The following is a 16,228-nucleotide window of genomic DNA, read 5'->3' as shown; positions in this document are numbered from 1 at the left end:
ATAAAAGGTTTTAGAGGAGGAACTATATGCTTTCTTTTTACTACTGTTTCTGAGCTGTCTGTTGTAACCTTGCTGAGGACTGCAGCAGACTGGAAAATGCTACCTTATCAAATTGTTCTTTTATTCCCTTGCAGTGGGAGCAGTCTGTCTGGAACAGATCCTCGACCCCATTCTTTGTTCTTTTGCTTATTAAAGTCACTTAAATTCTATTTACATAAGTAACTTTTTTTCTTCTTCTTTTCATTGTCTCACTTGAAATTGGATAAAAGGAAACTGCAGAGGGTAGGTCTTTTGAAGATCATCAAACACTCGCTGAATATGAACACAAACTCTACAAAACAAACAAAATTCAGGCATTCTTGAAGTGCTTTGAAACATAGTTCATGTAAAATGTAACTATAACTTTGTTTAATGGAAAAGTTTGCTATATGATTTTTTTCCATACAACTTGCTAAAAGGTTTGACAGGATTTTAAGCAGATCTCCAAAGCAGAGATCAAATAAAAGTAGTACGTTGTCAGTTTAAAGGCTTCTCTGCCACAAAGCACTCTACTGAGTGCAGAATATCTTTGTTGCATTTACAAAATTGTGCAGCAGTTCATAAAATATAAGAAGCAGCCGAGCTCAGACAGCTCATAACTCTTAGTATTTTGGCTGGACAATATTGTTACCTGGTAGGATGGTCATGCAACATTAAAACAAGAGCAAAGGGGATACGGCTAAAGCTGAACCAAGCATTGTATGCTCTGTCTTCACATAATAGCAAAGTCTTAGGGCTTCTCCACAGTCACTGATTGAGGGGTCTCTAAAGCTGAGCATGAGACTTCCTCTTAACTGGGATGCTGTACCAAGCCAAGGTGCACGTGGAGTTTCCATAGAACCTCTGCTGCCCTGTGCCTTAATCGTTAACAGTCCTTCACCTCCAATTCTGCAGCCAGCCCTTCACTTGTGAGCCTGTCACCTTCATCCACGCACTGCCAGGCTGCTGGGAAAGTACCTTCACTCTGGTACCACAAGTGCGCTGCTTCTCCCCTGGCACTGCTGAATTCAGAACCACTGTTATGCTGGTTTTCTCCTAAGAAGTGACTGACACTGATTTTTCAATCATACTATTCTCACCCCACTTCTTACTCTCTTACCTTGTACCCTTTAGCCTATAACTCTACACTAAGATTCCATCACTCCAAACATGGTGGCTTTTAGCCTGTAAATTCATGTTGGATTAGAGCAGATAATGAGCAGATAACAGTTAACACACAATAAGTATTACACAACACCACATATGCACAAAGCTTTACTACTACTCAGTCTGTACCACCCAGACATCCCCCATTCAGTGCTAACAGTATCATAAGTTACCAATGAGGAGCTTTAAAAGTCTGCATGAAAAATATAACTGTACTAGGGAGAAAGCAGGAAGATGTTGGCTTTTTTTTTGTCATTACTATCATCATCGTCGTCACCGCTACCTTTACTGGAGAGATATTTGTCTGGGGACTCTCTCCTTCCTCTTCCCAGCTGGTGCCTGAGGAGTGGCTTTCCCTTTCTTCTTTCTCTCTCCTTCCCTTTTTTCCCTTTCTTGTTTGCTTCTCCAAGATAGATTTCAAGTCAAAGTAGGTCATCAGCTATGGACTGCACTAATGAAGCATGTGCATGTAAGCCTCTCTCAGCAGCCTTTAAGCAACACCTGTATGATGATGGCATGGTTAGAATATCTCACTGAAACCCTAATTGAAACACCTTGCTGAAGATAAGCCTCTTACTCCATATTTTTTGGTACCATTCCATTGCAAAGCATAATGGGGTAGGAAAGGGACAACTTAACAGGTAAAGCCTTTTCTGAAGTTTGCTTAATTAGTTTTGAATCCATATGCTACTGACATAAAATACCACTCAGGTTCTCAAAACAAATCCTATGATGTTAATTGGCCTCAGGGGATTATTGGCAGGATCCAAGGGGCAGGTTTTGGATTTAGTATATTTTTTGTTGGTTTTGTTTTTGTTTTTTGAGATTTTTTTCTACTCTCCCTGGTATCATCTGGTAATGACCTATGAAGATAACAACTCTACATTATTTGTCTTATCAAGAAAAAAATATTTAGCATATACAACATTAAAATGAAGAAAGAAGGCAAAAGGATGACCTGAGACAACATTAAAATGTAGAAAGAAGGCAAAAGGATGACCTGAGACAATCATTATTCCTTCTGACTATAGGTGATTAAAATTTCATACCAGGTCTCACGCTAAGGTGATTAAGGTCTCATACAAATCACTCCTTTTCATTCTGAAAACAGTCAGAGTGATCACTATGCAACAGCTGAAATCTGTTAGTGTTTCATGAATATTAAAGTTTCTATTTTGAAATAGAGAAAACTAAAACCTCTAATTACTATATTGCACCATATTTTGAAGAACCATATAAAGTAAGACTAAAAAACTGACTTGAACAAATCTTCAAATTTCCGTCAAATAGTGACAGAAAAATAAGGAATTAAAAAAAAACACCTTTCAATTGTATTTATAAGAATTCAATGTTACAAGAAAAAGAAATAGAAATAGTAAAAAAATAATCTATTAAATATGTTGTGTGGAATAGAAAACAACCAAAAGATTAAACAATTTAAATGTGACAGCATCAAAAAATAGAGTTCCTAAATACAGTGGATCCTGGATTCATGCATATCCTTATCAGAGGATTCATCAGAGATTCAGCTACTGATATTACAGAAAATTTCTTGCTCATGAGCTTTTAAAAGAGAGCTCTCTCTGTCTAATCACTAACGAAAAGTGAATAGCAATTTTCAGACTTAGTTTGACTTCTCAGAGGTGAACTCCAATTCAAATTTTATGCTACAGAGAATTTAAAGAAAACAATGAATGCCAGATCTCAAGGGTCTCACTGAAATCTACAGTGCTATTCAGGCTAAGAAGGTTCCCACTTATGTTTCAATCTCGATGGAAATTAACTCAATGCTACAACATGACAAAGTGTATTAATTATAATTGATGATTTTGCAATGAATACTAACTAAACTATTAAAAAGAAACAACTTATTAAAGAGTGTCAGCAATTTATTGTAGCACCCTACCATTAATTATTCATGTAGTATTTATTATAACAACCGAACATGACAAATTAATGTGATATTAATGTGAATACCAGTGAACAATACCATGATGAAGATTTTACTCAAATACTGTATTAATGCAACATTAAAAATCAAGTGCCGTGTAAAAAGTAATAAAGGAGCAACACTGCTTAAATATGAAACAAAAACATTAGTATTGTTTCTTTACAGCTTTAAGTTTTTCACAGCTTGCTTTAGGAACACTCCATACACTTAAAATAAGGGAAGTAATGAAGGTTAAAACCCAGCCCCAAACAAACAAACGAAAAGCACTCAAAATCAAGTTTATTGTATTAATGTGTTATGCTTGAACTTTATGCAATAATTACCATGAAAGGCTGGTTTGAACTGAATATAGTGACACTCTATAATGTACAAGTAATATTTTAATGATACTTCCTAGGTAAAATTTATCACAGTTCCTTAAGAAGATGGTGAGCAAGGAAAACTCAGACAAGTAGACAGAAGCAGCATGCAAATCAGGTAAAAGAATAGAAATTAAGACAATCTCTGAAAGGTGAGTTGAAGAACTAATTCAAACTTTCCTTCCCATTATCATGTGATGTCCAAATGCCTAAATCCTGGATGAGGCGATCAAAGCGTTTAGTTACATGTCCTTGTGAACAGGGGAAAATAACCATCTCTAATAATAACGGTAGCTCTTCAGCTGAGTAAGGAGGCTACATAAAGGCCACTCACATCAACGAAGATATTAAGGAGTTAAAAGAAAACAGTTAGCAAGTAGAACTAAATATTCACTTTTTTTTGGTTCCTATAATCTTATTACTGCCTCAATTTTGCAATTAATATCACAATCAGAATACGATAGAGTAAGCTCAATTTATTATTTTGGTACCTAAACTTATAGCAAAGCCAGATCTTTTGTCATCTAATAAACAAACACTTATTATATAGTACCCCTCAGAGATTAACAAATACAGCAGGGTGAATTAGCAATTTCTGAAATATCTTTTGAAAGACAAGGTACCTACACTAGACCTTGCAATTCCCTGTAAACATCTCTCCACTCAGGTTTCTACCCATTGCCTTTGATAATGAGTGAACAGCACATCTTTCACCAGTAGGAGGGAAGGAAGGAATTTCATCAACATACCAGAGCACACAATAAAGGACACCAAAAGCCCCATTCCTCATCTGTTAGAGGATCAGCGCAAACGATAAAGTCATGCTTCAAAAAGTACTCAGGAGATGAGTTAGGTGTACATCACATGCATGCATTTGAAGTTGCAATCTGAACTCCCTCCACTCTCTGAGGCCCAACTTATGAGCTCCCTATCTCTGGAAAGGTACCTCGTTTCATGTCACATTTCCACATTTGCACAGACTGAGAAGGTGCTTGCCACTGGGATCCAACAAAATGAAGCAGAGCAGCATCTAACTTCTCTCAGTACTGGCAAAGCCCTGCCAGGGTGCAGAGGGGAATATGGAATTGATGGGGCCAGGGCCAGCATTCTGCACTGCAGCATGGCAGTGAAAGCATTGGACCATTGCTCCGAGTTGGAAGAATGAATACATTGTGGGGAGGGTGAGCGTTTTCCGGATTCAAGATCTATTTCTAAGGTTCATTGTGTTGGTTCATTGAATTGTTACTTTTAATTTTTCTTAAAAAAAAAAAAAAAAAGTACTTCTAGGAATACTTCTTCTCTTAACCTATGATTCTTTCAATTCCTGTTTGAACAGTAGCATAACCTGAACACAGAGCAGCAGAAAGCTCCTGACTAGTTTGACTTAAAGCAAACTGGAAGGTATGAAAAGTATAATTAAAAGGACCGTACTGATTTGCTAGATGAGATCTAGGAAATCTGCCTTACTAACACACAAAATGGAGTGGTTTCTGTTTAAAAGACCACAAGATAGCAGATGAAACCTGATTGTGATGGTCTCCTTTAGGTGGACATTAGCCTCAGAATCAGGGACTTCAACAGCCTAAGGAGTCGTTCCAGCTCATTCACCAAGCTTCTGAGATGGGGACAGTTTTGGGGATGTGTAGAACTGTGACTGCTGAAGACCTTTACACTTGGATCTCTACTCTAGGGGGACGAAATCATTATAAGTTGGGCTTCGTTCTCAAGTAAAAGCAGTCAACTGTGCAGTGTAAATGAAACTGTTAATAGAATTGTGTAATTATAGGTAGAGAAAAAAGGAGCTATTACTGGAAGGAAAAAATGAGAAGAATATGTATCACATTCCTGGGAATTTTAACACAGCCATGAAATAAGTATAAATGTATGTATGCATTTGCAATTATTTTTAAGTAAGCAACTTAATGGAATAAATTATATCTATGGAAGTAGTGTCAATAACCCACCATAACCACAATTAGTAAACGAATGCACCTTCTTGCAAAAATATTTTTTTCTGGAAAACACTGGAATAATATTTGAAGCAATAACAAAGCAACAAATAATATCACAGGATGAAATGAAGGAAGGGGAAAGAAATTGTTTTCTGTTTTCAGATCTCAACTAAACAAAGGTAATCAGGGGAAGTTTGTACTCCAGTAGCCTGAGTTTTATATAAGTGTTTCAATGTAAGTGCCAGTTGTCTGTGCATAATTTATAAAGGGTTTTCTTGATCAATTAGGAAGTGGAGTCTTCTACATGGATTTAACGACAGATGCCTTAGAATCAGTCTATAAATTTATCCAAAAATGAACATAATGCAAACACAAAAAGAAAATGTTGAGCTCTCAATAAATAAATTTCGTTTCTATATGAATTACAGACTTACCATGTACACACGAGCGGATATATACCTCTAAATTATGCATGGGAGAATATAAAGGCATATCTTTATCTGGCACAGTAAGTGGTTACATTAGTCCTATAAATTCATGGTTAATTCAATGGTTGATACTTCATTAAGCTAATTATTGATACTGTGGTAATCTTTACAACTTTGCAATGTTACTCACATTATGAGGATAACTGAGTGAGCATTTCTAAGAGATCAGGTAGTACTGTATATTACTACTGCACATTATGTAGGAAAAGCTTTCTAAAAGATAAAAACATTTAAAAAACCAAAACATACATGGCAACCATGTAAAATGTCTCTTTTCTTCAACACAAGCGAACAGTATTACTGCAGATCAAAAAAAAATATATATATCTGAACTAAATTAAGGATATGTTTGAATGGAACACAAAGCCCACCAGAAAGAGGGAAACACCAAACCAAAAAAAAAACCCCAAACAACGCCAAACAGTCAAATATCCTGATTTTTCTAAGACCTATAACTTCTTGAAGATTTCAATAATAAGCTCAAATAACATTCAAATTTTAATAAGAAATTATTAGTATAGATTTTCTTATTACTTAGTATATTGTAGACATGCATTTTATTTCCTCTTCTAAGAAAATTAATGTCTGGCAACAAATACTGACATAAAATGAAAGTAGGCAAACAATTTCATATTGAATTTACATACTGAAAATTATAACTTTTTGAGTTACTAACTGATTTTCTATTCACACCTACAGAATAGCTGGACACTCTTAAAAATTAAGGAAAATAAAACGTTAGGTTCCAAGTGAGTATGTGAATATTATTCTAGTGATCAATATGGACTGAAGGAGTTAGTTCTCTTCTCCCTGCCAAAGGGAAGGCTCAGGAGTATCTCATCACGGTATTCCAGTGTGGCTACAAAGAGGACAGAGGCTCTTCTCTTCACAATGAACCACATGGGGAAGACAGGGGGCAATGGGGACAGGTTGCTCTCAGTATAAGAAAGAAATTTTTTACAGTGAGATCAGTCCCAGGTACGTGGTAGAGTCCTCATCACTGTAGTTTTCAAGATGCAATTCGACAGGGTGCTAGATAATCTCATTTTAGCTCCCTTCTCACAAACAATTGGACTAGTAGATCTTTTGAGCTACCTTCCAACCTGGGCTGTTCTATGATTCTGTGATCCTATGATATAGGATAGTGCATACTTGGTTAGCCAACATTCACAGAGAAACAGTCTTAGGCCAGTGATACTTCTAAAATTAATCAAACTGAAAATAGCCTAAGACTAGAATTTCCAAATGAATAGCAAACTCCATATGATATTGGTTTCTCTTTCATCTGTTACTTTAATTCATCATGGATTAAATAAACCCAGATTTTTAAACTATATATGTGTATCTTATGTGTATATATAATGTAGGTGATATGACTTTTTTCAGATACATACGTCCCTCTAAAACAAACAAAAAAATAAGCTGAAGCTGAGTTTTTCCCTTAATGAAATAAAATCTTACTTAAAACAAGAATCTTCTTAAAAAAATTCCATTTAGAGGTGTGTGGAACTATCTGACATTTTAGAAGCATTATGTCAATAGTAGCTGATCAGATTCACTTCACACAGTGCTGATAAAACCATCTCACAAATGAAATACAGCAACTGTACAAATTTTATAAAATCCAGTCCCAGAACTATTCATTCAGTTTGAGCTTATAGCTACTGATTTCTAACAACAGCATATTAATTTCAAAAATTACCCTTTACAACGCTGTAGTACAGTTTGTAGTTTATAAACTTTAAAAAAAAAAAACACAATAGAGTCAGAAGAATAAAACCACAATATGAAAAAAAGACCCTTACAACCAGGTGGGGGACTCTAAAAAAAAAAATAATCTATTTTCACCTAAAAGCTCTAAACATTGTTTCTTTATCCTGAACAACAAAGTATGAAATTTATATCTTATTTATGGCAATCATACAGTTCAATAATTAGATTTACATTTTCTCTTATAAGACATTTTCTTTTATTTTCTATCACAGTTCTAACTATTCCTCTTTCTGATTTTTTTTCCCCCTAAGTAAGAGACATGCATTACTTAGATCTTGCACTGACTTTAAAGTTTGTACAGCTTGGGGATCAATCCTTTCAACCCAAGCACCTTGTTCTCTGCCCAGCATTCTGACACATGCCATGTGCAATTAACGATTTGATGAATGAAATGAAAGCATGTGACCACCTACCCACACACCTTGGCAGAGGTGCACTCCACACACGCCGACCACCTCCCAGGCAGGTAAGTTTATTAGCACCTTCCAGGCGATATCCAGGGAAACACGAAAAGATCAAGGAATCTCCAACACCAAAATGAAAACCAATTCGCCTACTGAAGGCAGGAACACCAGGATCATCACATGGCTCCAGATCGTACTCTGCACACAATAAAACATAATATATAAATAAATGGGACAAGTTGTCCATGCGGAAAGAAAAAAAAATCTTCCCAAATTAGTTGCATTGTGTCAGTATGGAACACTTGGAAAACGTGTGTTTTTCAGAGTTATGTTCTCTATTAAAAGCCAGCAATGTTTCTGTATGTGTATTATGACTATCTATACAGTAATTATGTATCTATTGTGTCCCACCCATACTACTTTTATTTTCTTAATTTCAGGGGCTGTAATCAGCTTGTGCTGTGAGTGGTTTACTGTAATTTTGTTTAATTACATCCTTTGTATATAATTCTTGGTTCATTTCATCTGAACACCCAAACAGCTTTAGAAGTGAGACTTACAAATAAAAAAAATAATTATGTGATTAAGATAATCTAACAAAAAAAAAATCAAACAAGGGGTCAGGTGAATGAAAAGAAATATAACCATATTTTCAAAAAGCGTCCTTAGTTTTTTAAGTAAAGCTACACTCCTAATCCAGTAATCTCTATTTGCATGCCTTTCAGAAATCCTACATGTGTCACCCAACTGAAAACAAATAAACACCTATTTTTTTTTAAAGTCTCAAGCACCTATATTTTTTGTCTCTTTTATAACCATGCATCAGGAATAATTCAGGTTGACTCAGAACAAATTCATGGGAAAAAGTCCCAGCATTTACATACAGAGGGTCTGCATCGCATTCAGTAAATATCTGACCCACACATTCCCTAATCCTCACAGAGTACATGCTGGAGAAGTGTCACTATATGTTAGACCTGGTTTGTGGCAGTTTTTAGATCCTTGGATATTCACTACTGAGTACTGCTCAAGAAAAGATGCTGAGAAAGATCATCCTTAGATCAAAAAGTCTGATTTTATATTCTGAAGAATATAAATATGATCCAAAGACCCAGGAGATCACTTAGAAGAGAGACACTTCTGATAACTGATAAGAAAATACATTTTCTGAAAAATTTACTTTAGAGGTCAGTGGAATGTATGGTCAATTCCACTTATTAGAGAAAGAAACTACATTTAGTCAGGGGAATGAATTAACCCAAAGTTTCCAAATGGATGTTTAAACAGCTGACTTATTGAATAAAATAAAGAAATCCTTCCCTATAGTAACTATGTTGTGGAAGGTCCTGAATAGTAGGAGGAATCTATAAACCACACTATTTTCTGCTGGTAAAAGTTCTAAGAAGTAGTAGTGTTTTCACTACTTACTAATATTTCTCAAAATACTTATTTAATTTAACTTATGACCTATGATGGCTATCTATGTGTATAGCAGTTGTAGACAGGGCATAAACCTTCACTTGTGTTTGAAAAATTCTGTGATCCCCCTATTTTGTCACTCTACAGTTTTTCACCTTGCAATCATAAAGATATTTTGTGTATTTTCCACAAGTTACCTAGCCCTCTAACATTTTGAGTTATTTATAAATAAACTACCAGAGATATCATTTAATATTCACATTTAGATTCCAAACTTGCAAAACTGCTGACCTCTGATTTGGTTAGTCCCAAGTACCCAGAACGACTGTAACTCAGCACTGCCCTAAGGAGGTAAGTTGTTTTCTTTTTTAACTAAGCAAGCTAAATGAGATACATTATTCGTAAACAGCATGTTCATCTGTAAACATTGCCATATCTCAACAAAACATATTTACTGCTTTTCATTTCTTGAAAATGATGTAGGAGACTTGGCTATGAGTTCCTTATCTACTTCTTCCATAGAATATCTGTGTGCATGAGCATCTCAACGAGCTCATTGATTCATGATTCGTTCATGTGCATATCTGTAAACATTCTACATGCCAGTAACATAGACAAAGAAAATTATTGAGAAATGTATTGTACATGTAATCTAACATAGACAAAGAAAATTATTGAGAAATGTATATGTAATGTTACTGCTTTTCATTTCTTGAAAATGATGTAGGAGACTTGGCTATGAGTTCCTTATCTACTTCTTCCATAGAATATCTGTGTGCATGAGCATCTCAACGAGCTCATTGATTCATGATTCGTTCATGTGCATATCTGTAAACATTCTACATGCCAGTAACATAGACAAAGAAAATTATTGAGAAATGTATTGTACATGTAATCTCATTTTAGAAAACTGCAAGTAAGAAGCTGTAACTAAAATGTTTCAATTAGCTTAGAGGAATTTGTAAAAGTTATCAGAATTTCTTCACACATCAACAGCTAATACATTTTTTATTTTATTTTTATATAGCTTTTTCTATTCCAAAATCAGTCTTTGATTTAGACTCCTCTGTGACTCTGAGTTAGCACACTACTGCTTTTTTACAGTTTCTATACTTCCTTTAGTAAAACAGTACCACTTAGTTTCTTCCTTCTGAAGTACCTTCTATCTTTGTATTTTTTCCACCCTTATTTTTCCTCCAAACTACTTTTTCACACTTCTGATTGTTCTCTAAGAACAGAGAAAACTTCTCCTTAAAATAGTCTCATCGCCAACATGCTTCTCAATTTGTTAGCCACCTTTATACACCTTAGCCATTTTTCTACCATAGAGACTATACAGTTTCTATTGACATTTTTTACTGGTTCTTCATAACGTTTCTGCTATATGCAACTGAAAATATTATCTGGAAACAGTTTCTGGATATTTAGCGGAATGGACTTTCTTACCTGAAAATGTTATGTTGAAGCCTTCATAAGAAATTGAAAAATCAGATATAAACCGAAGCTGTGCAGTAAAATTTCCAAAGAGGCCAGCTTTAATTGTAGGGGGTAAGACTGAGCCAGTTAACCTGGCTACTGGTTCTGTGAAGCTGCCATCTTCAGTGATGAGCAAATAGTCATGAGAGCTCTCGAGGTGAAAGGTATGAAAAGCCAGCTGTACGCCTTTAAAAATATTAAAAAGGGGGAAAAGAAAAGCATTTAATAGGAATTTTTTTCTCTTCCTTTATATGCAAGTGACACAGAAAATAAATCTTACATTACATTGAAAAAAGTTTAGGAAAAGACACTCATGGAATGAGACCCTGAAATTTGGGAAACAAAACTTGCAGAAAGCACTTGGGCTCAACCCATCAATACACGCAGTGTGAAGATATTTATTTTGTAAAATTAATCTTTTTCCTCAAAAGAATGGCAGAAAGCACCGACCTGACTCAGTTCATAAAAGACATTTTATTGTGTTTGTGTGTTTGAACTTTTTAAATGTAGAGATTACATATAGTGCACACGATTCAGTGTTCATTCTTACCTTTGCCATGTGACACTTCAATAGTCCAAGTGCAGTTTAAAGAGTTTGGATAAAAATCAGGAAAACCTGGAGAAAGAACAGTTCCACTCTTCCCATGAATGTATCCACCACACAAAGCTTAGCAAGAGAAAAAGGGGGGGAAAAAACCAAACAGAAATCATATAGAAGTCTGAGCTTTTATTAAAAAATATACCTAGTTCTGTTTTTGAACTACCCTTAAAATTAAAAATGGGGTCAATTATTAAAATAAGAAGTTAATTCATTCAAAGCCATGAAATTCACATTTGATAACAATTTGATTATTCTTAAAATAATCCCTGAAAGGGAGTTTATTTTTCATCTACAGCCTCTCCTGTGTATTAGCAGAACACAAAAATATGTAAAACTTCATTCCAGAATACTGCAATCATTAATTCCTGTTGTATTAGGAATTTTCTTTCTTTTTTTTCATGAAATAACTCAAAAAATCAAATACCTTGCAGCTACTTTTCTTGCACTACATATTTAGAAAGGTAGATATTTTAGAAACAACATGTATTTTTCTGAATAGTAGAAAAGTTTGCCTCTATTTGATGCCTTATGCAGCGTTCATGATTAAAAAAAGGGAATTTTCCTTTTTCAAAGATTCAGATTGTCCCATCATAAGTAATTTATTTTGAACTGAGTATTTTGAAAGACACAGAACTATGCTAGACAACACTTTATGCATACTAACATTTGCTAGACTGGGCTGCTCAAATATGCATGGCAAATTAATTAAAGTTTAAGATTTACATGCTGAATTGCTCTCTGGTCTTCTAAATACAGCATGGCTGTACTTTTCATTCATCTGTTGCTGTCTAGCTTTTTGTTGGTTTTTTTTTATTTTTAAATTTTAATAAACTGAATATTTAACAATAAAACAATAAAGCATTAAGATGCTTTTAGTCTTGTTCCTCACATAAAGGGATTTACTTTGCCATAAACTAGATGGCAAATTGTTCAATAGACTTGCAGTACTTGTATGTAAATGTAGATATGTATACATACAAACATTCTGGCATTATAGCTAAAATTCTTTTTTTCAGTTTTTATAAGACTAAGGTGTTTGTTAAAGTTTTTAATATTTTGAGAATTTATGCATTTTATATATTTATAAATAAGTAGAAAGAAAGGAAGTGTTTCTAGCCTGGTTTTGCATGCATGTATGTATTTCTGCACATAAACATTAATGAGAACACCCATAGCTAAAACCACAGTAAATATATGGTTGATATTAATAAATAATATACTTAAAGACATCAGTTTCATAATCCCATAAATGAACAGTAGTGTATATTAATTCAAAATCCCTCTTATTTGGTAAACATAACAGAAAGAAGAAAAATGTTTGACTGTGCAACATTCCTTAAAGCAGATATTAAATATTTACAAATAATTTACATAGATATAAGTTTTAAATTAAAAATATGTAAAAGATTTGTTTTTATTTAGGTCTCCCTAGAAAATGATTTTCACATTCTACCTTGAGATTATAGTACTTTGATAATGACACATTAGTTAGAGGGAACTTTAGCTACTTTGACTCTATAAACAGGTCTTTTTCTTCTTTGTTTGCAGGAAATAAAACAACACGCTTTTCCCTCAGAGAGTTATTTTGCTGATTTAATTTCTGAAGTTGTAATTTGGAGAGCATCAACAGTCTGCAGGTGACTGCAAAATACTCATAGAATCATAGAATAGTTTAGGTTAGAAGGGACCTTAAAGGTCATCTAGTCCAACCTCCTCTGCAATAAGCAGAGACGTCTTCAACTAGATCAGGACCCCGTCAAACCTGACCTTGAATGTTTCCAGGGATGGGGCATTTACCACCTCTCTGGGCAACCTGGGCCAGTGTTTCACCACCCTCATTTTCAGAGGTGCTGGGTTCTATCCTGATTGAAATACTCAGCTACATTTAGATTTTATTTTCTCTGGTTTCTATCAGAGGGATTTTGTAGCAACTATACAAGCATTCCATGAAAAAAATGAGTTGATTCTGTAGTTCATAGAAAAAGAACTTAGAAAAAAGTTCCAGTGCTAAAAGAAAAACACAGAAATATAGTATAGTTCAGCATTTTTTTAAAAAGAACAAGTTTCATGAAAACTCTAGACAGTTTCGTGTTACACATCCCCCAAAATAATGAACAAACCAAAATTTCAAAACAAAAATATGTCAAGAACATGGGCTGATCATGATCTGTTTTGGTATTGAGTATCCTAAATTTTGAGCAATCATTTTGGTATGTAGTATTCTAAGTTTAAAATATAAGTTAACCATTTTCATTCACAGTTGAACAGTGTCACCCTCTGAGAATTCTGTTTCTCTACTGGTGAACATATAAATTTCACTGTACATTACAGTACTTGACTGAAAGTCCATACAGAGATGTAAAGTATGGATTTTATTAACAGTGAAATAATTTTTGAAAAGTATGGATCTTGGTGTAATGGAAGGGAGATATTAGCAATGATAAGCTTAATTAGTTCTCAAAAATAGGAGATTAACTTTCTTGGACCTTAAAGCTGCCATCTGAACAACCTGACACTTACCGTCACAGCTGGGTAATGCATGATTCCACTGATGGTTTCTTTCACATATGAGTGGTTCTTCATCACTCAGTGTATATCCTGGATCACAGCTAAAAGTTACTGTAGAGCGGATATTAAAGTTGTTACCATGGCGATGGCCATTCACTGGAATCCCTGGGTCGAGGCAGGAATCTGATTCTAGAGTAACACCTGAAACACATGGATTTAATTTGTTTATTTCCTCCCCCTCCTTTTGTTTTTCCAGATAGTAAACAGAAAAAATCCCAAACAAAATACAAGGTATGACAGGAGGAAGAAAGAACCCCCAAAAGATACTTATTAGCATCATCTGAAAACCGATGCCGGATATAAAGCACATTCTCTAGCTGGTGTCACCGATTCAAAGCATAGTTTTTCAATTTTCAGTCTCATAGAACAGAGAAGCTCAAATGAATTAGGAAAAGACTGGAGGTTTAAAGTTTATTTTATTAAACAATGAAAACAGAAGCCAACAAAAGCACCAAACATCTGAAACTATAGGAAGATATTAAAGTTCAAAGTATGAATATAAGTCTTGCTAGTATATAAATCGTACTTAATTATTCTGTTTCATCTATTCAGTTTCTGTTACTGTGAGACAATTCAACTGTCACAGTAATGGTTATTTGACTTCGCAAAAAGCAGTGTCAAAAAACTGCAATTGATGAACTCAGAAATTACTTAATTCCTACAGATACTATGCTATGCATCAAATTAGAACGACAATGAACACAGCTTACGTGATTGTGTAACTCTTATCTGATAGAAGGAGTCTTTAATAATTATGTCTTATAGCAGAGATTGAATAGTGTTTGGTAAATAAACCTGGAGCTATACACTGAACAAGCAAAAAAAAACCCAAATTATCAAATGGAGACTCATTAACCAAGTGTTATCCATTATGCTTATAGTGATAGCAAACGATTGTAGAATTTCATCATGTAATGAGCTATAACGGATACACACAAGGGAAACAAATTAAGACTCTCTGTTGGGATGAAAGGGATCTCTTATTTCATTACTACGTGCAGTAGGTTGACCTTGGGTGGCTGCCAGTCCCCTGCCCAGCTGCCCTCTCAATTTTCCCCTCGGTAGTACAGGAGGAGAAACATAGATAGAACATAAGAAAAAGCTCATGGGTTGAGGTAAAGACAGAGAGATCACATGTCAATCACCATCAGAGTCAAAGCAGACTCCATTTAAGGAAAATTAATTTCATTTATTGCCAAATAAGAATAGGGTAAGGTGGTGAGAAACCAAGACAAAAACTAAAACACCCCCATCACCACCCCCTTCCTTCCAGGCTCAAGTTCACTCTTTCATTCCCAACTCCTCTCCCTCCTCACCCCTCCCCAGGTGGCACGGCAGGGATGGGAATGGGGACTGTGGTCAGTCCATGACAGCTCCCCATTGTTGCTCTTTCCTCATCCCACTTTCCCCCTCCTGTAGCCTGGCTCCTTCCCACAGGCTGCAGTCCTTCAGGATAAACCTTCTCCTGCACGGGTCTGCATGGGCTGCAGCTTCCTTCAGGGAATATTCACCTGCTCTGACGAGAAGCCTGCCAATGGCTGCAGCTTCCACGTCTGCTCCACTGCCATCTCTTCTGCTGCAGGGGAACATCTACCTGGAGAACCTCCTTCTTCTCTGACCTTGGCGTTCATAGGATTGTTTCTCACACTTTCTTTTCCTCACTCACTTAAGCAGCATTTTGCCCTTTTTTAAATCTGTTACCACACGGGTGCCACCAATTTGGCTGATGGGCTGGGCCAAATCAATCAGAACCAACTGGAATCATCTGTGCTCAGCACAGGGCAGCTGTGGCCTGTCTTCACAAAAGCCACCCCTGCAGCCCCTCTGTAATCAGACCTTGATGGTTATTGACCTTGTAAACCTTGATGTGTATACCTGATGGATTGTGGCATGTGCCTGGAAACAAGAATGACTGAGTTAGATAAAGCCTCTACAGTCAATGGGGACATTGTCCCTTCTTCTGTGAGAAGCTGAACATGTCCAGACAAAATCCTTCAGAATGCTGGCTGCCATGGGTAAAAGGACAACAGAGTATGAAGGACACAGCCAGCA

The 16,228-nt window shown here is 35.5% G+C and overlaps 1 protein-coding gene across 2 annotated transcripts in view; it reads right to left on the bottom strand.

Annotated features, from left to right (window-relative positions):
• CSMD1 (CUB and Sushi multiple domains 1) overlaps positions 1 to 16,228 on the bottom strand; it is a 1,104,383-nt gene that overhangs the window by 236,362 nt on the left and 851,793 nt on the right. For both annotated transcript variants that reach the window (XM_014948981.1, XM_014948982.1), the window contains exons 18-21: positions 14,129 to 14,317; positions 11,558 to 11,674; positions 10,978 to 11,193; positions 8,122 to 8,310 (exon numbers count right to left, since the gene is read on the bottom strand). In XM_014948981.1, the coding sequence (XP_014804467.1) occupies positions 8,122 to 8,310; positions 10,978 to 11,193; positions 11,558 to 11,674; positions 14,129 to 14,317 (711 nt within the window). The remainder of the gene's footprint in view (positions 1 to 8,121; positions 8,311 to 10,977; positions 11,194 to 11,557; positions 11,675 to 14,128; positions 14,318 to 16,228) is intronic.

Source organism: Calidris pugnax, unplaced genomic scaffold (assembly GCF_001431845.1).
Source record: "Calidris pugnax isolate Ruff unplaced genomic scaffold, ASM143184v1 scaffold141, whole genome shotgun sequence".
Classification (NCBI taxonomy): domain Eukaryota; kingdom Metazoa; phylum Chordata; class Aves; order Charadriiformes; family Scolopacidae; genus Calidris; species Calidris pugnax.
This window is presented reverse-complemented; position numbering and strand designations above follow the sequence as displayed.